The 25,855-nt window shown below is 50.5% G+C and overlaps 2 protein-coding genes across 4 annotated transcripts in view; one reads left to right on the plus strand and one right to left on the minus strand.

Moving 5' to 3' along the window:
- Positions 1-94: 94 nt before the first annotated feature.
- Positions 95-15,656, plus strand: ACSBG2 (acyl-CoA synthetase bubblegum family member 2). Of its 2 annotated transcripts, none has more exons than XM_062625179.1 (15): positions 95-115; positions 4,077-4,206; positions 6,522-6,592; positions 7,137-7,375; positions 8,348-8,436; positions 9,002-9,122; positions 9,560-9,640; positions 10,125-10,274; positions 10,456-10,632; positions 11,241-11,422; positions 11,757-11,990; positions 12,621-12,838; positions 13,784-13,923; positions 14,210-14,456; positions 15,234-15,656. In XM_062625179.1, the coding sequence occupies exons 2-15, from the start codon at positions 4,082-4,084 to the stop codon at positions 15,347-15,349; spliced, it is 2,190 nt and encodes a 729-aa protein (XP_062481163.1). In that variant the 5' UTR covers positions 95-115; positions 4,077-4,081; the 3' UTR covers positions 15,350-15,656. The 2 variants fall into 2 exon arrangements, with proteins under 2 accessions (XP_062481163.1, XP_062481162.1); XM_062625178.1 differs by lacking the exon at positions 95-115 and adding an exon at positions 3,589-3,737.
- Positions 15,657-19,003: 3,347 nt separating this feature from the next.
- Positions 19,004-25,855, minus strand: part of MLLT1 (MLLT1 super elongation complex subunit) — a 29,942-nt gene continuing 23,090 nt past the window's right edge. Inside the window, exons 8-12 of one of the 2 annotated variants that reach the window (XM_062625180.1) lie at positions 24,962-25,073; positions 23,781-23,880; positions 23,501-23,572; positions 21,465-21,536; positions 19,004-20,981 (exon numbers count right to left, since the gene is read on the minus strand). In XM_062625180.1, coding sequence (XP_062481164.1) covers positions 20,853-20,981; positions 21,465-21,536; positions 23,501-23,572; positions 23,781-23,880; positions 24,962-25,073 — 485 coding nt within the window. In that variant the 3' untranslated portion in view covers positions 19,004-20,852. The remainder of the gene's footprint in view (positions 20,982-21,464; positions 21,537-23,500; positions 23,573-23,780; positions 23,881-24,961; positions 25,074-25,855) is intronic. The other variant, XM_062625181.1, reaches the window with a different exon arrangement.

A 25,855-nucleotide genomic window follows, 5' to 3' on the forward strand; every position in this document is an offset into this window, starting at 1 on the left:
CCCGCCCATCCAGGGCCATGGCCACGCCCCCCCCTCTAGGCCCTGCCCGGCGCGCTCTAAAGGCCCCCGCGTGGCTGCCGCGCCCCGTGGCGGGCGTCGCGTGTCGGCTCCTGAGGTAACGGGGCCCGGCCCGTCCCCGTCCCGTCCCGTCCCCGTTCCCGTCCCGTTCTGTTCCCGTCCCGTCCCGTTCCCGTCCCGTTCCCGTTCCCGTTCCCGTCCCGTCCCGTCCCCGTTCTCCTGGCACAGCCGTGACGGGCCTCGTTCCGCCCTGACCGCTGTGAGGAGGCCCTGCGGGGGTTCCCCGCCGTGTCCCGGGTGGGAGGCTGTGGGGCCGGTGTGGGTGTTGGGGCCGGGTCGTGCCTGTCTCTGTCAGTGTGAAGGGAACGTTTCTGCGGTGCTGCCTCAGTTTCTCCACGAGGCCCATGCCCTCCCGGGGAGGCTGCTGCCGTTCCTGTCCGTAAAGGAGCATGGAGGGACTTGGTTGTCTGGGGATGCTCTGACACTGCCGGCTCTGAGCTAAGATGAAGCCTTGGGTGCGTGGCTGCTGGCAGAAACACGGGTACCGTGTCTCTGAGCACATACCCCAGTGCTTTCTCACTCTGCGCAAGGGGGTTTCCCACCCGCAGGCAAGCGCAGATGGTGGAGTAAAGCAAAGAGCAGTTTAGGAAACGGGAACTTAAAAAAGCCTCTTGGTGAGTCACGGCGCTGGGGAATTCACCTAAAATCTCCCAGTGTCCTGGGGAAGCAATCGGCACACAGCGTGAAATGAGCTCTGCAGTGGCTGAGGAACCACACGGGGCTGATGCCTCCACCCCTCGCTGTCACCCCGCCTGGTTTTAGGTGACAAAGTGATGCTCTGCAGCATCTGTGTTCAGTGAACGTTCAGCGTTGTGATGGAGTCAAGTGTCTGTCTGCAGTCCTTCACACAGGGTCTTTGGTCTGGTATCATCCTTAGGGAGGTTGGAGCTGCTTTTCTTTGTGCTCTCTTAGCTCCAGCATCAGATCATTTCCCAGCACAGCCGTATGCCAGCCTGTGGTCAGCGCTACTGCCGAGGAGAAAACCTTTAGTGCTTAAGTTTTTAGCGCTGCCCTCTTAAAAACTGGGATTTATCTAAAAGAGGAAGAGGAGGTTGTTCAACTGCTCTCTCCTCAATAAAATCTGTGAGGGAAACAAGAAAAAGGCCAAGTTTCGGTTTTGGTGGAAGTGTGGAAAGGCAGCGAGATAACAGCAGCTCCTAAAGCTGATCTGGACGTGTATTTACCAGAAGAAACTTGGTCATTAACAGGAAGCTGGAAAATGTCAACATGACCAATGCATATCTGCATCAGTCTGAGTCTGAGCTGACCTTCTGGAAGCTCTGTGTGTGCCTTAATAACCTCTGACCACTTATAAAGGAAACTGGCACTCCTGTCCCATTGACTGTCATGGGTTTGCACCTTCATTCTGTTTTGTTGGTGAAGCTCCAATGAGCTCGTTCACCAACTTCCAGGTCTTCTTGGACACAGCATTCCCTCAAAGCAGAGGATGCTTTGTATTGAAATGGCTTCACTTGCCATGCAGGGTAATTAAAAGGGAGGTTTCTTTCAGCAGGCTTTTGTTCGGGTGTGTTCTTCGTGTTCCTCACCATCTGTGTGTTAGCTCCTGTGCAAACAGCGTGGGGCAGGATGGGATCATTCCAGATCCCGTTTGTGATCACATTCACCCCAGTGAGCTGTTTTCCAGTGGCATAACTAAGCCTCAGAGAAGGAAGGGGCTGGTGGCAGTGCTTAGCAGAGCCACTCAGAGCATTTATATTGGCAAATACTTGTTTCTAACCCAAATCTGTTATACAGAGTGCATGGCTGCCTTGGCATTCCAGTGGCCTGCGTTCACAAGGCACCTTGCGCAACCAGGAAGCCTTTCAGCTTTGTTTTGCAGTGTGAATGGAGCTGGGTGCTCCAGAAGTTCTGCTGCTGTTTGTGCAGGGCGGATGCTGCTGCTCTCCAGGTGCTGGGGGCCATGGAGCTTTAACGTCTAGGTTCTCCCTGAAGATCCCATCCCACTAGATGTGATAAGACAGCGATGTCCTGCTGTATCTCCCCAGACTTTCAAGTTGTGCTGTACCTCGTGAGCCCCCATCAGAATAAGACCCTCCTGTGAGGGCTATGCCCTGTATAGGGTGTCTCAGTGAAGGGCACATGTGCAGCAAGGGCAGAGCACAGCAGCAGTCTCCACTGTGGAGCACTTTTCCCTCTCGAGTGACTGTGGGTGATGCAGAAACACCTCTGTGGGAGGAGAGGCTTCTCCCTTTCTTTGCTCAACAGGTTTCTAACCAACCTCCACCGGGCTGTGCTGCAACGTTGCTGGTGTGAGGACACAGCCACGCTTTCCCTGCAGACTTTCTTGCTGCACTGAAGAGCAGACGGCAAGAGAGATGCTGCAATTAGCGGAGGGAGAAAATCTTCCTGCAGGGATGCAGGGGAGCTTAAACCCCTTGTTGTGGGGTGCTGGGAAGGAATGTGGGTGCAGCGCTGGGAAAGAGACTGATGCCAGCTTCTGCAGGATGTTCCTCCTCGCCTTGTGCCTTGGGCTCTCTTTGAGCAAGAGAGGTGATGGTGACACCTCCAGCAGGCACAGAGCTGGCTGGTAACCAGGATGCTCCTGTTGATGTGGGAGTGAGCTCTTCCAGGGTGGGGAGGGGGCTAAACCTGGGTCTCAGGGTTTCCTCTGTAGAGGCAGAGCCCCTTTTCTCATAGCTGTCTTACTACATGAAACCCCAAGAGAATAAACCGCTGTGGTGTTCCAGCCTAGAATGGGTGCTGGGTGATGTCTGCCCTTTATCAGAGCTTCAGAGATGGGAGGTTTGGAGACATCTCTTTCTCAGCTGCTGCTGAATGAAACTACTTTTTGTGTTGTCAGTTGCAGCCCATGACAGAATGTGGTGTGAGCAGCAACGTGTCCTTGTGTAGATGAGCAAGGGGAAGGGGTGGGATCCGCTTTCCAGGGGGGAAGGCAGTTCTGCCTGCTGGGAATTGTGCCTGTCCATGGGGATGGCTTTCCTCACCCACCAGGGGCTGAAGGCTGCAGCCTGGCTGTGCCAGATACAGAAGATAAAATAGCTTTCTCGTTTTGCTCCTGCCTCTTATTGTCGAGACAAAGATGCTCTTCACATTGCCCGCTTGAAACTGCGTCTGTCTGCTGCAAGTACAAAATAGCCCGCTAACATCCACTTTGTGCAAAGATCAAGGATAACAAGATTCCTCTCCAGTCAATTAGAAATCCTTTGAAACAATTAAAGCTCAGCCTGTCAAGCACGAGCTTCAGAAGCTTGTGATGAATGTAAACCTAAAGTAAAACCAACGTCCTAAATCCCTTTGTTTGGGTGACTAAAACCCCTCATGACAAAGTACTGAAGGCACAGGCTGCAAAGAGGAGGATTGGTATGAGAACAGGTTCAATCTCTGCGCTGTTCTGGGGCTGTGGTCCCCCCCCAGAGCCCCCCTGTGCAGCGGCTGGCAGGCAGGCACGGAGCCAGAGCTTCCTTAAGAGGCAGCGGTGTGGGGTGAGGAGCCGCCTCCAATTGCGAGGCAGGCAGCACATGACATAAGATGCTCCAGACCTGCCTCCTGGGCGCTAGTTTAAAACTCAAGGCTATTGCACATCCTGCTCCTCAGCGCTGGGCTGGAGCTCGAGGGAGGAAGAGGCTGAGGCTGCACAAAGACCATGCGTTGTGAGGCTGGAGCCGCTGCCCTGGGAGGTGGGTTTGGGGGGGCTCTGAGAGCCGGGTGGGAATGGTTGGGGGCAAGGGGGTGTAAAACTTGAGCTGTCAGGCTCGTGGTGCTCTTATGGCCAAAGGTGTGGTTGTCACACTCGTGTTGGGATGTGGGGCGGGTGTATCCCCTACCACTGATGGGGTTTTGAATGCGCTGGGTGCGGAGTGTGCTGCGTCTGCTGTTAGAACCCACTGTATTCCATGCCAATCCAGCACTGGAGTCACGCCTGCGCTGGGATCGCCCTGCTCACACAGCTCCATCCATGGCAGCTGATTTTACTGCCGCCTTTGATTGTATTTTAATCTTCAAACCTGTTTTTGCAGGGACGATGCTGTGTGAGGCAAACGCGCCCGTGGCAGTTGCAGAACCAGTCCCTGTGGCTTGCTCTCATTCGGATCCTCAAGGGAGCGCTGAGGTGTCACTGGATGATGTACTGCTCAACTCATCAGCTAGGTTTGTCTTAGCTCAGGTTTTCTCTGTGGTGACCTGTATGCATAAGAAACAGTTTGTATTTGATCACGTTTGCATCCATTTAATTCCCATTAGATTTTGGAAGGAGTTTCAAACGTTTCTTCCCAATTCCAAAAGCTGAATCTACAGCATCACCCTCTCAAAAGAAGAGGAACAGAATCAAATTTGCTGTACACAGCTACCATACAGAGCCTGCAGCTTAAAGCAGCGTGCATTCAGTATCAGCTTAAAGCACAGCAATGGTAGAATATCCTGCACGGTCAGAAAGACCACCTCTTCTAAAGGAACCTTGTGGAAGTTTTAGTTCTATGTAGTTGGGAGGGCACTGATCAAATCGAATACCCAGTGAGTACGTTGTGAAGTGTTGCTGTCTCAGTGGTGGGGGATAGCCCGTGTTCAGTACCTGAGCTGATTTTCATCAGACTCCTATTAGTCTCTCTATAAATGTAAGCAGCCTCTTACTAAAGAGCAGGTCAGTGTGTAAGGGTCTGTATCTCAACACAGGGTAATGGGAAGTAGCTCACAAAAAACCTCTTTACCTATTTATTTTCAGGCTGCATTTGCATTACATGTTAAAGGGGAGAAAAAGGTGACTTGAGTCACTGTAAGGGAAATAATTGAGGGGTTTTTTTTGCCCTGTATTACTGGGTCATTTGCATGTTTTGATCATAAAAGCTGATGGAGAAATGGTGCAGAACTATTGCAGCTGAGGGTCGATGTGCACTGAAAAACATTCTCTGTGTCAAGGAGGAAATGTGTGGTAGGGAACATCTCATCATCCCTTTGGGGAAATCAAGACAAAAACATTTACTTCCCTTGGGTTTCTGGCTTGCAGATCCATTAGGAGAAGCAATTCCACTTTGGACACTGCACGGAAGTAGCTTCGTCAAACCCTCTCATAAGGTGCAAAGCAATAACGGTTGATTATCCCCTAGACATTCAGAGCAAACTTTAACCAAAGGGAAGGGATTTACACTAAAATTCACACAGAGCCTTGTGCTGACTTGTCCTCTCTTTGGCCTAGCAGAAAGGGAAGATGTGGGGCTCAGTGGGGACCTTGACTGGGGTAGGCTGAGGAGTGTGCATGGGACTGAGGAGCATGACAGGCAGAGACGTCAGGGCTTCTCCTGCCCCAAAGCTGCCCCTGCAAAGGGCTGGCACTGTTGTGATCTCAGGAGCCTTTCTAGAACACCGGGGTGCTAGAGAGCAGCCTTGCACCAAACATTGCCATGGGGCACAGTGAACACCTAGCACTGGCGTGAAGAAAGAAAGACCTTTGTGATTGCCAGGAGCAAAGGGCCCCAGGAGGGCTGTTTGGGAAGGCAAGATGGAACCTTTGGTTCTCTGGAATATCTAAAGCTTGGATGTCACTGCAGTGCCGTGGTCCTTGAGGGGTATTGGTCAGGGTAGTGGAATGTCTGCCTATAAGTTGGAGGGTGGGATGCCCTTCTAGGGCCTCGAACACCAAATCCCACAGGGTCTGGCTTTCAGTGTGTGGTCTGAAGTGGGACGTGGGCTTGATTATTCTTTACCCTCATCATTCACAGCTGTGAGAGTCTGTCTTGGAAGGGGACAAACACAGTTCTACAGCCGCAGGCGGGGGGCACTTCACCAGATCTTGCAAGGTTGAAAGTAAAAGGGGCAGCTTCCAGCTGGCACCTCAGGACAAGCTCCTGGGGAGGAGCGTGACTGGGGTAGGAACAGGCACATCTGGCAGGAGCCTGATGCCCCGGGTTCGTTAGGAATACGTAAGGCCAAGCTTTCCTGTGAGATCAGTTTCCTGCTCCTCAGCTGGCCTGGCTTCTGCAGGAAATCCTTGTGGGTTTCCCTGCAGGCTGGAGGCTTGTGCAGGGCTCGGGAGAGAGGCTGCTGGGGCCTCCCCTTCGTGCGCTGCACGTGTTGCAGACAGGAGATCGTGGGCCCCTTCCTGCCCCCTGCTTCCTCACTGCTGCAGCCTCTCACTTTCAGGCACCCAGAGCAGAGCCCTGGTATGAAATGAGAGCTGGTTTCTGGCTCATGTGTTTATGGGTTCCTCTGCAGCTTATCTGGAACGACAGCCACAGTTCAGATAACATACACGTGTTTAAAAGCAGTGCAGGCAGAGCTTGCGTGCCCTCCGAGAAGGAACTGGGGTGTTGCCAGAGCCATGCAGGCTACTAAAATCAGTAAAGTCCCCTGCAGAACATCAGGAGCCACTCTGACACATACCCAAGGACTAATACAATGCTGTGATGGAGCGAGCCTTCTTCAGCCAGGGTGCTTAAGCCTCTCCAGGGCTCATTGCTTTTGCCTTGCAGAGCTGTTGAGGTCCAAAGCAGCAAGACAGTTGAAGATCCTAAGATGGAGAGATCTCAGGTTAGTTGCAAAGGTAAGTGGAAAGAGTTTTCAGTTACTGTGATGTCCATAAACTTATTACTGAAATGGGAAGAGGAATTTGTCTGCAATGGAAGAAGAAACTGAAATTGCCAGATGCTCTGTCCAGAAGCGTCTTGAACTTGGGCTTCAAGGAGTAAAAGAGGTAGTGTCAATGCCTAATGCTCATCTGCCACATAGTAATGTGCTGCTTCCAGTCCTCCTTAAAAGGAAAGCAAAAGCAGAGTGTATATGACTGTTGTGGGAAGCTGCCACTTTACTGGTGCAAGAGCTTTAGGGCAGCAAGGCAGGTCAGAGGGGGATGTAAATGGGAACTGTTTAAGGCAGGTTCCAAAGTGCTTTAGAGGCTTCCTCTGTTAGTCCTGATCTAAAGCACTGGGAGTTTTATGGCAAACGTGCCAAGGATAAGAAGTCCAAGGGGTGTGGGAGGGGGTGTAACAGCATTTCCTTTCTTATGTTTGATACTTGTATTTGTATTTCTCTTATGGCAGCAAGCAATTGCTAAATATAAGATGCTGACCACTTCTCTTTCAAACCAGCCTCTTCACCTACCTCTGGTTTGTGGACAACACAGCGAGATGGAGAAGTCAAGCTGAGGATAACTGAGAAGGGCCTAGGCAGCAAGGCACCAGAGACTGTGCACGAGCTATTCCAGGAAACAGTGAAGAAATACTCCAATTACTATGCCCTTGCATCCAAAAAGAATGGCAAATGGGTAAAACTAACGTATCAGATGTACTATAATGAGTGCTGGAAAGCAGCAAAAAGCTTCCTGAAGGTAAGCTTGTGTTGAATTCTCCTGGTTAATGGTCAGTTGGTTTAACTGCTGAAATGGCTGTAGTCAGCTTATTGATTCTGGAGTGTAGGAGAGCCTTAAAGTGTCAGGGAAAGACCTGAACATGCCAGGAACAGCTTGGGAATTACCACAGTGGTTTTGCTTGGATTTCTTGCAGGTTGCTTCCATATCCAACTTACAAACGTAGGTAAGGAAACACTGCAAGTGAAGTGTTTGAGGTGCATGGCAAACCTGGCCATTGCCCCTCACGAGATGTGTACATTTTAATCTTCCACAGAAGAAAACTTGAAGGGGTAATTATGAATCAGACTTAAATGTCCAAACTGGCTGAGCCTTTTGCCTGTACTGTTGGGAGTTAAGACACTTGGAGAGAGAAACAACATTACATCTACTAACTGCTATCATTATGAGGTCTTATTACTTGAAGTTAAGGCCACTCTGTTCTCACTCCTGTGGTCGGATCTTTGGGTATAAAACCAGAGAAGGGCTGAAGGAGCTTTAAAAGGACTTCAACAGCTGGGATTTCATAGCGAAGCATCTGTGACTGTCACTGGAGCTTGTTGCTCTTGTCATTGTTGGCCTCTGACATAGCTAACCTTACTAAAGGACTGAATGTCTCAAAAGATGTTGTCTAACTTCACCTCTTACCTTCTTCCCAGCCCAAAGGGCCGATTAACTGCCTGCTTTGCAGCTGTTACAACACCGTTAGCATCAGTGAGCTCCTCACACTGAGTGCACCTAAGGATAATCCTTTTGTTTTCTCCTGCCTACTGATAAAGTTGGGACAGTGTCTGATGTGAAACATAACTGGTGCCACACTAGGTCTTGGGTAGTTCTTCTGTGTGAATCACTGACCTTTTCCCTGGGTGTGCTCGCAGCAGAGATCCATGAATTAACTCCTAGCACTCTTAGAAGGAAAACCAGGATTGCTGTAATCTCCTCTCTTGTTTGCAGCTGGGACTAGAGCGTTTCCATGGAGTGTGCATCTTGGGATTTAATGCTGCTGAGTGGATTATTGCTGACATTGCAGCTATCCTTGCCGGGTAAGAGCGAGCGTTCTCTTGACATGCATCTTCCCTTTAGCATTCAGCTAGGAACCTCGGTATTCCTGTGAGGATACTGAGCAGTGAATAGTCCCACAACAAACCCAACTGCTTCTATTTGAACGTCCTGAAGATAGCTTAGAACCTGACTCTCTCTTTGCTTCATTATGAGTTAATGAGACAAAAATTAATGATGTTTTTTAGCCAGGTACTTCTCTCAAAAGAAGGCCTGGACAAAAGGTTAATCCAGAAGCAGGCTTATTTGCACTGTGATTAAAAATATGATGGGAAATGCCAGAGAATCACAGCACTGGACTTTGGTAGCTGCCTTCCACCTGAGACACTTTGGTCCCTTATACCACTCTGACATTCCCCATACCCCAGAACAGAGCCTTTGCTCTTGGAGTTAAGCCCTCTGCTTTTTATTGTTGTTTTATGGGATATTCTTCTTAAGGTTTTTCCTCTCTTCAAAGTTGGAAATGATGTGAATTTTGCCATCAACTCTGATAAATCCTCTAATCGCGTTCTGCTTTCCTGTTTCCTGTTCTTTCCTTTTCTTTTCTAGTGGATTTGCTGTTGGTATCTACGCTACAAACTCTCCTGAGGCCTGTTGTTATGTAGCAGAGAACTGTAATGCTAACGTGGTGGTTGTGGAAAACCATAAACAGCTGCAGAAGATCTTAGAAGTAAATACACTTCCTAAATGGCTGGGGGCTCCAGCTGCCTATTGACAGACATGGGAGGAGAGTGGTACCCAAGGGAAATGCTGGGTCTGAAAGCAGAGGTGGACTGATGGAGCCTGCTTGCTGTGCTCCCTGTTCAAGCCACGTGAATAGTCACTCTTAGGAGAGCTTAAATGGTGGTTTCACAGCTTAACGAAGCCTTGAGCTTAAAATATGAGAAGCCTGAAAGAACAATTGAGCATCCCCTGGTTGTCTGGCAACATCCCAGTCAAAATGGCTGTCTTTAGTGAGGCTTGCCCATTCTCTTTCTGTAAAGCAGATGAGGTTCTCTTAGCTTAATGTAAAATAGCAAGTAGCAGTAGTGTGTTAAGTGAAGGGTTACTCAGGCTTGAAATGGACAAGCAGGATTTCCTCCTCATGAATCTCACTTCTTAACACAGATTCAGCATAAACTGCCTGATCTGAAAGCTATTGTCCAGTATGGGGAAGCACTAAAAGAGAAGAGACCGAATCTGTACTTTGTAAGTACTGGGCATTCTGGTGGCTTGCAAATACTGGCTCTTGAGCTGATGGCTTGTGATGAGTAGCCATTGCCTTCCATAGGACTGGCATCAGATGAGCTTGTGCTGGCTCTAGTGGGCGATGGCTTGCCTCGCTGGAGCAGTGGGTGTCTGCTGTAGTTCAAACCTCCATAATCCACGTTATGTGGGAGGTTGTCAGTGTGCAAGGCAGCCCCGGGGCCCTCGGTGGCACTTGGCACTCCCAGTTAATACCAGGGTTGCTACAGCACTAGCGGTGGGTGCAGCAGTTTCCCCTCTCTGCTTCTTGCTGTGGCAGCCAGAAAACACTGTGGGCCTGACAGTGCCTATTTACAACCTCTTCCAGTTTGTGCCAGAGGTTTGGACTTAGAAAATAGTGTCCTTCTCTTCATGTGTAGCAAAGGGTTTCATTTTGCATGTGAACGATAGCCTGCAAAGTGATGGAGCTCTGCTCTTCTGCATGCAGTGGAGTGAGTTCATGGAGCTTGGCAGAGATGTTCCAGACACTCAGCTCCATGAAATCATCAAGTCCCAGAAGCCAAACCAATGCTGTACACTGATCTACACCTCGGGGACCACCGGACAGCCAAAGGGGGTGATGCTCAGCCATGACAACGTAAGTCTCTGTGTATCTGCCCACTTGAAGAGCTGTGACCTCGGGTGTGTGCTGAGGGAGGGTAGAGATGGACTGAAAACCAGCCCTGCTGTTGGAACTGGGGGACGTTGTAGACTTGTTCTGGGAGCTGAGCCTGCTTGGAAGAGCTGCCACTCCACGCTCACATGGCTTCTTGTTGCAGCTGACCTGGACGGCAAGGGCAGCGGGATGCAGCCTGCTGCTGACAGATGCTGACACAAAGCAGGAGCTGCTGGTCAGCTACCTGCCCCTCAGTCACATTGCTGCGCAGATGACAGATATTTGGTTGCCAATGAGACACGGAGCACAAATCTTCTTTGCTCAACCAGATGCATTAAAGGTAAAAACCATAGTTAAAAGCCTATCTCCATCCACCTGCTTGTAGCTGGTGGGGTGTGTGCTTTAACACCAACATAGCTTGACTTAAAACCAACATAGCTTGACTTATCTCATGATTCTGGAAGCTGTGCTAACTCTGTTTGTTTGCATAGTGACCAAGTGCTCCTCTTTAAGGGTCTGTTGTGTTGACACATGCAGCCACTGACCTTTGCCTTTTGACTCTGTATTCCTAACTGGGATAAGCTGAGCCAGCTCTTCACAACTGGGAGCTTCTTGGCATCTCACCTGACTGCACTTCTTTGGTTGAGCAATGGCTTTGTATTTGCTGTGTCCACATTGCAAAATGCCCCCCGAGTTAAATCTGTCCTGAGAAGAGAATGAGTCTTGGGGCTGTGTCAGCGCTGGCAGCTGAAAGCATTGACCCTTGCTGTCTTCTCAAGGCCACTGTGGCATCTGAATGGTGCTGGGGCTCCTTTTCCATGGTGGCACTGCAGTTGAAAAGGAGAAATCCCTCAATACTGAGGGTAGAGTCCTGATCTTTGTGAAGAGCTGCCCGGCTCTCTGTGCTGAAGCACTTCTGAAAGCTGCTTTGGATTCTGCTTTGCCCAGGGCACTTTGGTGGAGACTCTGCGGGAGGTGAGGCCAACGTCTTTCCTGGGAGTTCCTCGTGTCTGGGAAAAAATGGAGGAAAGAATGAAATCCATCGGGGCAAAATCCTCAGCATTCCAAAGAAAAGTGGCCGCGTGGGCCAAGGAAATCGGGCTGCAGACGAACCTGGACCGGATGAATGGGTAATGCTGAGCTACAGGAAGGGGTGTCGGGGACACTGGGAAAGCTTCACCATCAGGTCAGGGATTCTGTGCCATGGAACAGGCCAGACTAACTCCATTTGGCTTCTACTGGTTGTGCTTGGAGCAGAGGGTGAGCAGGAAGGGTTGGAGGGGGGGAAGCAACTTTTCTACTGAGTAAACTAAAATAGGATGAAGATGAAAGGAGGATGAGGTGTCCCTGCCCGTGGCAGAGGGGTTGGAACGGGATCATCTTAAGGTCCCTTCCAACCCTAACTGTTGTGTGATTCTAAGTTCTACTTGTGACTGAGATCTTGTAACCATTTTTTTCCTGCAGGTATTACAATATCCCAATGAACTTCCACATAGCCAAGCACTTGGTGTACAAGAAAGTGCAAAAGGCCATTGGGCTGGACCGGTGCACAAAGTGCTTCACAGGGGCTGCTCCCATCTCCAGAGAGACACTGGAATTCTTCTTAAGCCTGGACATCCCTGTGCTTGAGCTGTATGGCATGAGTGAGAGCACTGGGCCTCACACAGTCTCTGCACCTCACATGTTCAGGCTTTCCAGGTAAAGACCTTTCTGTGGGCAGAGCACTGCTGCCTGTGAGGAGCTGCTTTAAGGTTTCTCCTGTATCTTGCCGTGTGCATCTCGCCTGATGCAGCTCATCCCCAGAGCCTTGCTGCTGGGAAAAAGTCACCAGGGAGCCGGTTCCTTTGGCTGCATCTTGCAGATGAGGGGATCTGCCGAGGGCAGCAGTGGTGTTACTTCAGTTTAACTTGGCCTGCACCCTCTAGGAAGCAAGGGATTGATGGGGAGAAGGAATTAGGAACTCGAGCCCACAGTGTCCAATGCATAAAGGCAGTGGGACTGTGCTGCTGCTCTGAATGGCTCCTCCCCACGTTGCCAAGTGAACACCACCTTGGTATAACTTTGCTGCCAAGGCCACAGACCTTCTAGCTCAAAGCAGTGAGTGGAAGCCACCAGGTGTGTGAGCACCCATCTCTGCAATAACAGCTTTCTCTGCAGTTCCCCTTACACAAGCAGATGCCTTTTAAGTTCAATGCCTCTTGTTGAAGAATGCCTGGCTTTGTTCAAACACTTCAGCTTGAGAGGGGCCTGCTCTGATCTCCCCCTGCTGCTCAGCTACTGGGCTAAACCCAAGCCAAGCCCTGGGTCTGTTTTTGTGTTCTCTTTTAGCTGTGGAAAGAGCATCTTGGGCTGCGAGACACGGATCCATAACGCAGATCAACACGGCGTCGGGGAGGTGTGCTTCTCAGGCAGACACGTCTTCATGGGCTACCTGAACATGGAGGACAAAACCAAAGAGGCAATCGATGAAGAAGGCTGGCTGCATTCAGGCGACCTTGGCAAGCTGGATGCACATGGCTTCCTCTACATCACTGGTAGAATTAAAGGTGACGTCCCCTGGTGTGGCCGTCTCGAGGTTACGCAGTACCATGATAAGCTGTGTTCAGCCCCTGCTAGTGGTGTGGCGTGGGCAGAAGGTGGCTGCATGGAGACCTCAGAGCAGCTTCCAGTGTCTGAAGGGGGCTACAAGGATGCTGGAGAGGGGCTCTGCATCAGGGACTGGAGTGACAGGACAAGGGGTGATGGGTTCAGACTGGAACAGGGGAAGTTCAGCTTGGAGATAAGGAAGGAGTTCTGCCCTGTGAGGGTGCTGAGGCGCTGATTTCAGATCAGAAGCAGCAGTTAATGCTTGTTGTCTTGTTTTATGGTGCTGGACCTGCCTGGACCTCACTGTGCTATCAGCTCCCTCCTGTTCCAGCTGGTTTTGCTGGTTAACTCCAAGAGAAAACAAGAGCTTAGTGGGGTTGTGAAAGTGGTGAGCAGCAGCATGGCTCTTGGGCCACCACTTTGACCCGCACCCAGCATGAAATCCAATTTCATGCAAGACTTCAGTCGGCAGAAAGAGAGAATGGTTGTGCAAAGGGGTGCTTTAGGCAATAAAGGCAGCTGAGAAGGGCAGGCTCTGCCCTCGCTCCCCCTGCATTGCCTCAGTGAATGTTTCACTTCAGTTTCTGAACAGCTTTGGTACCAACATCCACACCTCAGGGCTTAAGGTGATGTTGGCAGGGTGCTGAGGTGCTCTTACACTGCGCCGCTATGCCCAAACCACAACCATCTCTGCAGCATTAAAGCAGCTCTTGCAATGCTGTGTGCACACCCCGGCCTCAGCCCTCAGCCTGACTGGAGCGCTCCTGGCTTGCTCCCTTCTCCAGATGGTGGGACACGGGCTCACTCTTTGGTCTGAGAGACACAAAGGAGCAAGGAAGTCACTTCAGGTTGTGGAGGAAGGGGGAAAAGCTCTGAGCACTGATGAAGATTTGCCTCTTTTCCAGAGCTCATCATCACTGCAGGAGGTGAGAACATCCCTCCCGTTCCAATCGAGGATGCTGTGAAAGCGGCCGTGCCCATCATCAGCAACGCAATGTTGGTTGGAGACAAAGCCAAGTTCGTCGCTATGCTTCTGACACTAAAGGTAATGGGAATCCACCTGTGTCGCTGAATGGGTTTCATTCCAGTGAGGAAGGGAATTGTGCCACGTTTTACAGCCTCCTGTAGCGACGGGAGGCCTTGTGGGGGATGACTTGTTACAGCCGAGCTGCAGACAGGCGCCTGGTCCTGTCTGGGATCGGTGTTTCTGTAACAGAAGTAAAAGACCTAAAAGTGAGGCTGAGAAACCAAACCCTGCTGCTTTCCTTACCCCTCTGCCCCACCTCCTGGGCCTGCAGCAGCGGTCACGTTACCTGTGTGTTGTCCTGCAGTGCAATGTAAATGCAGACACCGGTGAGCCAAGAGATGATCTCACTCCAGAAGCCCTTGAATACTGTCAGAGGCTGGGCAGCAAGGCCACCAAGGCCTCCGAGATCATCCGCAGCAAGGACAAGGACGTCTACGCTGCCATCCAGAAGGGGATTGCAGCAGTCAACGAGAACGCAACCTCCAACGCCCAGAGGATCCAGAAATGGACCCTGCTGGAGAAGGACTTCTCTGTCTTCAGTGGAGAGCTTGGTGCGTGGTGTGGGTGGGCACTGGGGTTCACCGCATCACCCCTTCTTGGGTCCTGAAACCCCTTCTGGGTCCATGGAGTTGCCCGTGGCGTGGTTTGGGGAGGGTGGGATGAATCCCTGCTTCCACCAGCAGGAGGAAGCACGGCAGCATTTAACCGGGGTTCTGGGCTGCCCCTTGAGGCTGGTTCTGCTGCTCCTGTTCCCTGGGGAAGGGAGAGAGATTGCATTAAGCACAGAGGCAGTTGAAGTCAGTGTCTGCACACGTGTTCCAAGTGCTCCTTTGTTGGAGCAAGTCCAGAGGGGGCCACGAGGACGATCAGGGGCTGGAGCAGCTCCCCTATGGAGCCAGGCTGAGAACATTGGGGCTGTTCAGCCTGGAGAAGCTGTGTGGAGACCTCAGAGCAGCTTCCAGTGTCTGAAGGGGGCTACAAGGATGTTGGGGAGGGGGCTCTGCATCAGGGATTGCAGCGATAGGACAAGGGGTGATGGGTTCAGACTGAAACAGGGGAAGTTCAGGTTGGAGATAAGGCAGAAGCTCTTCCCTGGGAGGGTGCTGAGGCGCTGGCACAGGGTGCCCAGAGAAGCTGTGGCTGCCCCATCCCTGGCAGTGTTCAAGGCCAGGTTGGACACAGGGGCATGGAGCAAGCTGCTCCAGTGGAAGGGGTCCCTGCCCGTAGCAGGGGTTGGAGCTGGAGGGGGTTTAAGGTCCCTTCCATCCCAACCCAGGCTGGGGTTCCTCAAGGTCTGTGTCTCCCTCACCCTGTGCTGTTTCCCCCAGGCCCAACGATGAAGCTGAAGCGAGCGGTGGTGCTGGAGAAGTACAAGGACCAAATCGCTCAGTTCTATGCGGACTTGGACGGGCCGGGCCCGGTGCGGAACAGCCTCCGGCAGTAGGGGAACGGCTGCGGCTGTGGACTGGAAGGGGCTGGGAAGGATTCCCTGGGGTCCCCTGAAATAAAGGAGGCTCAGGCACACGCAGCCCCTTCCCATTCACATCCCTCTACAGGTCCTGCCCCTGCAGCACAGCGCGGTGAGCGCGTTCATGCCCCGTGCTTCCCTGTGGCTGGCGTCATGCTCGGACATCCCTGACTCTGTTCCCCAGTCCTTGCCCTTCCATTTTTACAAGGGCAGATCCAACCTTTACCTTCCACCCATGTTGTGTTTTAACCAAAGTTTTCTCTTCCTGAGCCGAATGTAAACCAATCAGGAGCCGCCGTTTTCCTTCCTATTTCCTTGTCCCCCCTCCCTCCCTGTGCATGCTGGTGGCACCCGAGTTGTTCCCAATCCCTTTACCCATAGCACATCCTCCATCACAGAGGATGGATGCTGGGTGGCTGCTGGTGAAGGACCACGTGGAACCTCGTGCTTCCTGGCTTTGTCTGTGCAATACTTTTATCTTCCTGAGTTACCCTGAAGCTGTAAGTTGTGGTGTTAAATGAGCAGCCTGGGACTGCTCATAAGGCTGGGGACTGCTACGTGTGAAGGCTGTGGTCTTACAGTTGTAGAAATGGTGCCTGGAGTGGGCACAGCTCCAGAGGTTTTGCTCTTCCCAAGGTCCTGGCAGAGGCATTTGCACTGAATCCAGAGGTTAGGACACATGAGAGCAGCTTCAGAGCTGGAGGAAGCACCCAGTACCAGGAGCTCTCTTCTAACTGGTTCTACAAGGCTGACTGGAGCCTGCCCAGCACCTGGCAGGACTGCTGCTCCCACCGGGAATGAAGGATCCCTTGGAAAAAGCCTTACTTCAGATTAGAAACCATTCCTGAACACAAACACTCTGATTCCAAGTTGTGTTTCCTGTTGGCAAAGGAGGAGCAGCAGGAGCAGGCGGAGGAGCACCGGGAACAGCTCTGGAGCTGCAGCACTGCTTGTACCACAGAGATGCTGTGGGGCAGTGCCTGGAACTGGGCACCTTGGGTGGGGGTTAAGCCTCAGACCGTGTGTGGTCTGGGCTCTGCGACAGGCAGGTGCCATGACTGTAACTGGGTGTTCGTTCCCCTGTCTGAACCCAACCGGGCTCTGTTGTCCAGAGCAACACGCAATAAACGCTGCTGTTCGTGTCCTTAACCCTGCACTGAAGTGATGCTCAGCCCTGGCGTGGCTCAGGGGCCAAGGGGAATGGGGAGCAGCAAAGCCCCTCTGCTGCTGCAGAGCCTTGGAAGTACAGGGAGCCCCAACCCAAAGCTGCAGGATTTAAAACTGATGTTAACAAGCATCAGGGCTTAAAGGAGTTTCCCTTCCTGTGCTGTTCAGCACCAGGGGCTGCCCCAGAAGCTGTGGCTGCCCCATCCCTGGCAGTGTTCAAGGCCAGGTTGGACACAGGAGCTTGGAGCAAGCTGCTCCAGTGGAAGGGGTCCCTGCCCATAGCAGGGAGTTGGAACTGGATGAGCTTCAAGGTCATTTCCAACCCAAACCAGGCTGGGATTCCTATGTAACTCCATCATTGCTGCCCATGGAGAAGCAACCCAACAAACCAAAACCACCCCAAGTTTTACTTTTCCATCTTACTTTATTTCACTTTTTCTAGAAAATTCCTCCATAGTTCCACAAATTTAACAAAAAGTTTAAAATTCAGGACGAACAATCCTGGACCGTTATTACAAACATGATTTTCTTTTTAATCTTGAAGTTAGTCTTGGGCCAGCTGCATTTCTTACAGCCGAGTGAAGAATTCCCGTTCCCAATGCAACCTTGACCGTCCTCAAGTGACAAGGTATTTAATACCTCGGCTCTAGGCAGAAATACAATTAAAAGTCATCTAGAAGGTGAAGTACTTACATTTGCTTTAGGAGTGCAAACTCGTCTCGGCAGGTTTTGATGGCTATTCCATGCCCCAGCACACCAGGACCCCACTGATCCCAGGCTTTAGAAGTAAGACGGAACCAGCGACCTGGCTCTCTGCTGGTGGCAAGCTCCAAAAGGGAAGTTTAAACCTCTCCTGCCATCAAATCCGTTCAAGATGGGCCAAAAACCGCTTCGGGATCGTTGCATCCATCGCTTGGGCTGGTCCTGATGCTACCACCGCGAGCAGCAACGGAAGAACTGGTGGCCAAAGCACTGATTGCACTTCCATGGATCCATGGGCACCGCTGCAATCCATCACGTCAGTAAGCAAAGCTTCGCGGCTCAAGACACAGCAAGACACCAGGAACATGCCCTGACCCCCTCTTCTGCCCCTTCAACACCAAGGGAGAGCTGAAGAGCCGCATCCTGACCTCAGCTCCACCACCACTCACACTCCTCTGAAAGCCTTCAGCCAACCGGCACCAGCTCGTGCCGTCAGTACCGAGACGAAGGGCACCGGGAAGTAACAGAGTTCATTTTCCTTGGAAAACCATTATGGCTACAAGTCAATTTTGGCTATTTTTGTCCTTTTTTTTTTTTTTTTTCCTCTTTTTTCTTTTTTTTTGTCCTTTTTTTTTTTTTTTTTCCCCATTTTAACAATGCTACTACAACATCCTCGAAGACCTGAAGCAATGCTGAGGGCAGCACCGCCACCTCCTTCCTATAGTACAATACTCCATCCATGCTCTCAAGAGTGACACAAGAACAAACACTTTATCCACAAATACCTGTACACGGCATGTTCAGAACAGCGGCCAGCCAGCCTACAGAGAACCTACACAGGGAACTCGCTCAGACCCAACTAGAAGGGGACACAAGATGAGGCCCGAATGTGACCGATCCTTGGTTGCAGAGTCATTTCCTCCTGTGGTCCCCGACGCTACCACATACCCCAAAAAACAACAACTCTGTAGAACAACTAAGTACTTGCAAGAAACCTTTTTAGTAACAAATCAGCATGTGCACACAATGGAAAAGAACTATTGCTGGGGGGGGGGGGGGGGGAACAAACCAATTTCAGGTTTTCAAGGAGATTATAAACAGTCTAAAAAAATCCATGTGTAAAATACTTCTTATAAAAACCAAACAGGATTCCTATCGCCGCTCATCGGACTTCACGACTAAAGTGGCTTCCAGGACAGGACGATGCCAGAGCAGGAGCCCCGGGCGCTTCCAGCCCTGTTCAGGAACACCCTCCCATGCGTGTTCATGGACGGGCTGGGAGCACCTCCACACCCGCACGGGTAACCCCAGAGGCCACCGAGAGGCCCAGAAGTGCTGCCAGGAGCCACAGGGCACGGTCCCTGGGCACAGAGAGCAAGGGAAAGACCTCAGGCGAGCTCAGGCTCAGGCCGGCCACCACCGCTGCACCTCGGGGACAGGGGTGATGCCGCTGTCCCCTTCCCCAGGGGACCGAGGGCTCTCCTCCTCCACACCACAGACCCTATGGGAGCGGTTCACACATCCCCACGGCACCGAACACAGCCCCTGGTGAGCGGGGACCCTCGGGGGCTGCCTCTGCCGTCCTGCACCGCGGCGTGTCCCGGTGCCACCGAGCCGGGACCGCAGCTCCTCCTCCTGCCTTCCCAGCTGGCACGCAGGGGCTCGCTCCAGGCTTGGCATTGTCCATCAGGAAAGGAAACAGCTGAGATCACTGTCGTGACAGGGTTTGCGCCTGGCATGAGCTTGATTCTTTTATATATATATATATATATATATGCATATATATATATACACACACACACACACACACACACACACAACACATGAAAGATGGTACAAAGACAAAATTAATGGGAATCGGGTCAACATGACCCAACTCAAACAAGCTTATCATCATATTGCCACTTCAGTTGATTAGTTGCAACATTTCCATGATAAAGAAAGGGGGAACCCAAAACAAGGGACTGGATTTTAGAGTGGAGAAGGGACACAGCAGACCCCGGCATGATGCAGCCAGCCCCCCCCTCCCCAGCTCCCAAGTGGGGCTGTCACAGAGCTGGGGGGACCCCTCAGAGCAGAGGGATGCTTGGGAACGCCGCGCTCCTCCTCACACCCGCAGCCCAGCTCACATTTGGCAACAGCTTTGACACTGATGGGGAAAACTGAGCAATTCTTCAAGAAAATACTGAGTTTTGGGAGCAGGAATGCAGCAGAGGTTCAATGAGAGCTCCAGGACTTTCCATACACCCACCTAGACAACACTTGGAAGCCAACACTAGTTTAACTAGAAACATAGGAGAGGGCTGGGATTAGTGTTTACTGGTTCTTGAACAGGCAGCAGGGCGGGAGAGGGAGGAGGAAACAAACCCAACTTCACCCATTTCCTACATCAGCGTTTTCCAGCTGTGTCCAAAGATAAAACTCTCCCTTGTTTTGGTTTTCCCAAAGTACAGCCACTACTATAGGGGCCACTGTAGGAGATTCCTCTTTGAGAACATAAGAACAAAACCAATCACGTCTTTTGGCAAACTTAGCATCAACACTGACAAGTGAGGAGACGAGAGGTGAGCCCCTTCCGAAGCACTGAACGCTTCCAAGATCGCTGCTGGGCTTCCACACACTAGAAATTGTCCACAAGAGGCATTTTAACAAACAAGTCAAAGGTTCTTAAGCGCCCTTCCCCTGCCAGAGCCTTTAGAAAAGAGAACAGAAAAACACACCCTTAAGATCATAAGACCCAACTAGGCCCTTCTTATACATACAGTACATACATATATATAATATATATATAAAATATACAGCTTACAGTTTTGTAGTCCTATTACAGTTAAAGCAGACTGAAAGGAGTGAGACTTTGTTTTAGGAGCTCAGATCAACAAAACAAGACACCTCCAAACCCCAGCGGGAGACAGCAGATTCTAGAGGCCTCTTCAAAGAGCACGAACTGTCTCTGCAGGGAGCTGAAGGTCCTGCCCGTGGCACGATGCCCTGGAGAGATCAGGAGCCACGTTACAGCAGTGCTCTGCACCGAGCCGCGCCAGAACGAGCTTGCAAGTGATCACAACTGGGATCTGTCCATCTCCTCTGCAGCAGAGCAGCGGGACCCACCTCTGGCGTCAGGCTCTCGGGTTAAGCTTTGTAAAAGCCAATCTTACTTACACAGCATCAACGCTTCCTCGCAGAGCTGCGGGCAACGGGACTCGCTGGAGCTCTCCGCAGGCAGATGGTCCCTGGATTTGGTGAAGAAAACATCATCCGCACTTCTTCAGACCTCAGAGACGCCTGAAAACGTGCTCTTCAAACACAGGTGCTTGAAGCAGAACGAGAAACGTCGCGCCGGGAGGTTAAGTGCAGCACATCTTCTGCTCTACTCAGGATCTGCGCCCAAGCGTACGTAGGAAGCCAGGGAGGACAGACTCAGCAATACGGGTGCTTGTTTGAAGCCTACAAGAAAGTGCAGCTGGCTGTGCATTCATAGAGCATGGCTGTTCTCTAAGGCAGTGCTTCGGGTGAATCAGGAGAATAAGAAGGCCTAGTTCCATGGGTTCGTTTCCTGGTACCAATCAAGGGGATCTCTGGTTTCAAAAGCAGCTGCTGCCAAGGCCAAGCGTCATGTCGCTACCGCTTCCAAGTAGCTCTGCAGCTTGCGGACGGTCGTCTCATCCAAGGAGAAGAGGTCAAAGTCAAAGGTTGTGTTGGTAACGTTAAAATGCCCGGTTTCTTCAATGAGATTTACAATCTGTGCAGAAAGGAGACAAGCAAGGATGTGGACAGGGAGCTATGAAGATTACATAGGGCAGACACGGAGCAATCCGCCCCATCTTTCCCTCACCCCTCTAGAACAGCCTCAGAGAGGAGAAAGTCTCACAACATGAAGGGAATCCTCTCCCAGCAAAGCAAACCTCCTGCACTAGCTCAGTCCAGGAAGGGACATGGGCACGTTTCTTCCCTTTTAAATTAGGCAGAGGGAGCCCAGCTTTGGGACTGCTCCTGGGATGGCAGAGATGCACAAACCACACTTGCGCATCTTCTCCAACAAAACCATGGCATGCACATCTGATGTAGTGGGTTTTTTTCTACGTATCTTTGCTTTCAATAAGAAGCAGACCCTCTCCTGAAGGAGAGGCAAGTGAAAGGTCAAGCATCACAGGGGTCCAGCTGAGACCCTTGGACACAAAGGTTAGAGTACAACAGCCTGCCAGAGCTGACAAATGATCTCTACCTGCTGTAGCACATTGCGCTCTCGTAGTGCCATTAGTCGCCTGTGAAGCTCCACTAATTCATCAGTGTAGGCCTGTAAAGGAGGCAGGAACAGAAACAGTGACATATGTGGCATGTTTGAGTGACTGCCAAAGTGACTCTTCTAGTGAGGAGCAGAAAAACTCGAGGCCCTTTCATGCATGCTCCTATTCCCAATTTTTTCCCACATTTTTTACTGCCTCCTCCATCCTTATCAAGTACTGGAAGATTTCACATAAACTCCCATAAAGACTTCACAAGCTGAGGGCAGATTTAGATTAGACATTAGGAAGAAGTTCTTCACTGAAGGTGGTGGGACATTCGCACAGGGTGCCCAGAGAAGCTGTGGCTGCCCCATCCCTGGCAGTGCTCAAGGGCAGGTTGGACACAGGGGCTTGGAGCAAGCTGCTCCAGTGGAAGGGGTCCCTGCCTGTGGCAGGGGTTGGAGCTGGATGAGCTTTAAGGTCTCTTCCAACCCAAACCAGGCTGGGATTCTATGAAATACAGATGGTCTGAAGACCACCAGAAAGAGTATTCAATGTCACCATTAACCAAATGCCTATAACCAGCTTTAAGAAGTGGTTAGAACCTTTGAGCTCAGAGAACCTCAGCGAGGTGAAGTTCACCCTGGTGAACTTCAGTGCAAGTTCCTCCTCAGCAGGTTGCACTAATAAATTACTCATTACCTGAAAATACCTGCATCAGTTCCCAGCAACCTGCTGAGCAATGAGTTGTGTTTAGGGAAGGAAAGACTGAGTGTGCTGTACTCATGGGTAGTTTTCCTTGCACAGGGGGAACTGCAGGGTTGGTTACAAGCTCAGCACAGTAACTGCTCTCATATAAGGGTATTGGGGTGTTCTTATTTATTTTAATTTAGGCAGCCAACCAGGCATGTTTCTGCCAGTGCACTATTGCTCACAGGGGATGGAGCCTTAATCTGTAAAGCTGCCTCAGAGTTGTTCATGTCTGTATCAGCAAAACTGAACTCATTTAAGTAATTGTACCAAGGGAAAAAAGTACAGTAATCCCAAACTCGCTTCCCTCCCCCCAAAAATGTGTGAACCAGCACACTGACACAGAAAAAAGCACCAAACACCCTCACTGAATGCCATGCTGCTGGGACAGCTACTGCCTTCTGTGAAACCTCTGGACAAGCGGATGGTGTTTCAGGCACTTTCTTCAGTGTGTCTCAAGGGTGTCCCCTACCATGTGCATTAAGCAATCTAATAAAAGACACTATCACCTACAGACCTTGCCCTAGATAAGCCACCCACGCTGTGGGTAACATCAGGTTTTGTGGCTGGCAGGAGACTCGGGTGCAAGTATCTTTAGGATCCCAACTTACACCTTAAATTAAGCGATGAACTTGTGCTGTGTTCCCCTGTTCAAAGTGTTAACACACACAAGAGCTACAGTCTGATATCCTGGTTACTGCAAGGATCTCAATGTTCAGACTAAGGAAAAGTATTAAGCTCCCATTTGACTGATTTCTTTATGAGAAAGAACACAGTGGGAGAAGCCTCTGGACAGCTTGTGGGTTGGTGATTTGCCTGCCACTCAGCCATGCTTTGGGAGCACACACACTGCTCTGCTTCCCTCAGAGGCTACAAAGAAGGGCATTGCACTGAACAAACAAGGTTTCAACTCAACCAGCAAAGCAGAGCATCAAACAACCTTTCATTTGTCAGATCAAAGACAGATGGAAACGGACTTTGAATGAAGAGGCCTCACCACTGCAGCAGTGGCCAGACCACTGGTTCAGACAAAGGGCAAACCACTAAAGCAATTCAAACATTTGCATATGGAAACACCCTGGGGGTACATCTATTTAACATACACAACCTCAGCAGCATCACTCTCCAAAGCCTGGCTTTTCAACAACTGGTTTTCATTATACTCAAACTTTCAACCTGCCCAGACAGAACCACGTGAACAGGCTCAGCTGACACAAACTGTTCTCTACACACAAATGTGAGCAAGCATCCAAGAGCTCCACAATACACAAATCCTCAAACATACCTTATCGTATGTGCCCTTCTTCAGGATCTTCTCTGGCTTGTTACAAGACTCTGGGCTTTTTCTTCCAGATGCCTACAGGTAAAAGAAGTCAACATGAGGGATCAAAATTAGTGCTGACAAGTGGGTTAATGGTTTGGACACACAGCACTACAGAGACAGGAACTATGGGTCTGATAAAGAGTGAAATAGGGAAGACTTGGTGCCACCACGGACTGAACACAATGCAGGAACCCAAAGTGGTGGGAAGCAGCCCTGTATGGCACCCAGGATGCTGCTGTACCTTATTATTTGCAGGGGGCAGTTTCTGACCAGGAGGTGGCTCTCGACTCGGCAGGCAGGAATCTGCACTGTTATCACTGTCGCTGTCACTAAGGCTCAGTCTGAAAGACAAGCAGCAGAGAATCAGCATCACCAGGGAGTGGGGATCTAACTCAGCTGTCAGCTAAACCACAGAGTTTAGTGAAATTCTCTTTATTAGAATAGCAAATTCTCTAGGATAAACGGTCAGTCGGATTTCCAAGAACCCCTTTTTCCCCCAGCTGATACCACCTTTGCCATCTTCCATTCCCTGGGCAGACCCTGCCAACACCTCCACTGAAACCACGGGCAAACAACACATTTACTGTTTCTGGTGTGACCTTTGAGATCCCCTATTTATTCTCATTCTTCTCGTGGCCTTACAGCTGGATTATAGCGTGTATCCTAACTTCTAATGAGCCTGACAAGCTGCTTGGTACCTAAAAACATCCTCCAAAGTCTCTCCTGTTCAGTTGATAACAAGATTGCAACAATGGATTTTGGAGGGGGGAGCTGGTGAACGAAAGCATCACTTGAAACTTTCAGTTGCTGCCTGGGACAAGCAATTGATTTCAAATATCCAGCTTGACACTCTGGGTTTTGTCTACAACAGTGTTTCCTGGGGGAAAAAGATAAAATTCAACTATTTCCATTGCCTAAAGCAGGAAATGGCTGTAAACCAAGTCCTGTAGGAGTCAAGTAACCAACCATCAGCAAAGACCAGAATGTCTCTGTTTCGTACCAGCCCTGTGCAGCGAGCAGAGCTCACATGCTGACAGCCTCCACACCACTCCTCTCAGCTCTGCAGATCAAAGGTGGCACACACCATCCCGCTCTGCAGAGATCTGAAGATGACAATTAGGTGACTGTTTTAAGGGGCTCAGTTGCTAACACCTGCCAGCTCACAGATCCCTTCCCAGGGCCTTCCTCTCTTTGAGTCCCAGTGATCCCTCCTCATCCAATTCTGTTCTCACCCTGCTGTTTTCATCCGCTCTCTGTCCCCACCCCGTGCCAAGTCCTCCACACATCTGCCCCTTCTCTCCTCCTCTCCCACTTTAACACATCACTTTGATTCCTCCCTCCAAATGGAGGGCACACAAAAATACCAAACATGGAGGGGAAAGAAGACAAACAAGCATCTTTTCCTTCCTGAGTTGTTACCACCTGGAATCCCGGCTGACTGGATTTGCTTTGACTGCTGCCTCTTCTCCGGAGGAGCTGTCATCATCATCTGACTCCTCTGACTGCAGATCTTCCACCATGGAGCGCAATGGGCCTGGGATCAGAGGGGAGAAAGCAATTCATGAGGACACACAGAGCGAACTTCATCTGAGCTGATCTCAACTGCATTAGTTGTTATGAAGATACATCAAGATTTCCCAGTAAGATGTCACTGGTATTCCCATTTTGCACAAAAACACTGCTAAGAGACTATATTCCAGTCTCAAAACTAAAACAAAGTTGACAAACTTTACTACTGCTGTGAAGCCACCCCAACCTCCCCCAAATCCTCTCTCTGAAATGAGAACAAAAGGATGCATTTTTCATGTGCTTGGGGGCTATTGTAAAAGTCACTCAGGAGACAGCACTTGCAGCAACACAGCATTTGCTAAGGTTAGAACATTTACTGGTACCACAGCGTATCTCTTGGGACTCTCAGTGGAGGGTTTTGTAATGCATTGGCAAAGTGATGAATGTCACATTTCTAATTTTTAATAAACCATATGAGAGACTGGAGGAGAACTATTCTGGTGGCACTATAGATCAAGCAGCAGCCAACACATTTATAAACTGAGGCAGAAGCCAAAGTCAACAGGGAAAGAATCAAATCCAGAGAGACACCCTCCTCATACACTAACTGCCAAAAGAAGAAAAATCCTTGTTCATGATTATGCCAGGACGTTATCGCCTGTTCCGGGTGAAACATCACAGCTTCAACACACGGTTCCACACAAGAAACCATATTAGTCTTACTCATAAAGTGCTAAGAAAATGGTTTAAATTCTCATGAGCCTTTTAAGGTTACGCAAGGAAGAGTTTAACAAACTTGATTTCTTG

The sequence above is a fragment of the Pezoporus occidentalis genome, unplaced genomic scaffold (assembly GCF_034315485.1).
Source record: "Pezoporus occidentalis ecotype Australia unplaced genomic scaffold, CSIRO_AGI_Poc_V1 ctg278, whole genome shotgun sequence".
NCBI lineage: Eukaryota > Metazoa > Chordata > Aves > Psittaciformes > Psittacidae > Pezoporus > Pezoporus occidentalis.

Coding starts and splice junctions, on each gene's coding strand:
- ACSBG2 (XM_062625178.1), top strand. CDS start 3,704: ATGCGTTGTGAGGCTGGAGCCGCTGCCCTGGGAG. Junction 6,593..7,136: donor ATCTCAGGTTAGTTGCAAAG/GTAAGTGGAAAG, acceptor CTTTCAAACCAG/CCTCTTCACCTACCTCTGGT. Junction 11,991..12,620: donor CACATGTTCAGGCTTTCCAG/GTAAAGACCTTT, acceptor GTTCTCTTTTAG/CTGTGGAAAGAGCATCTTGG.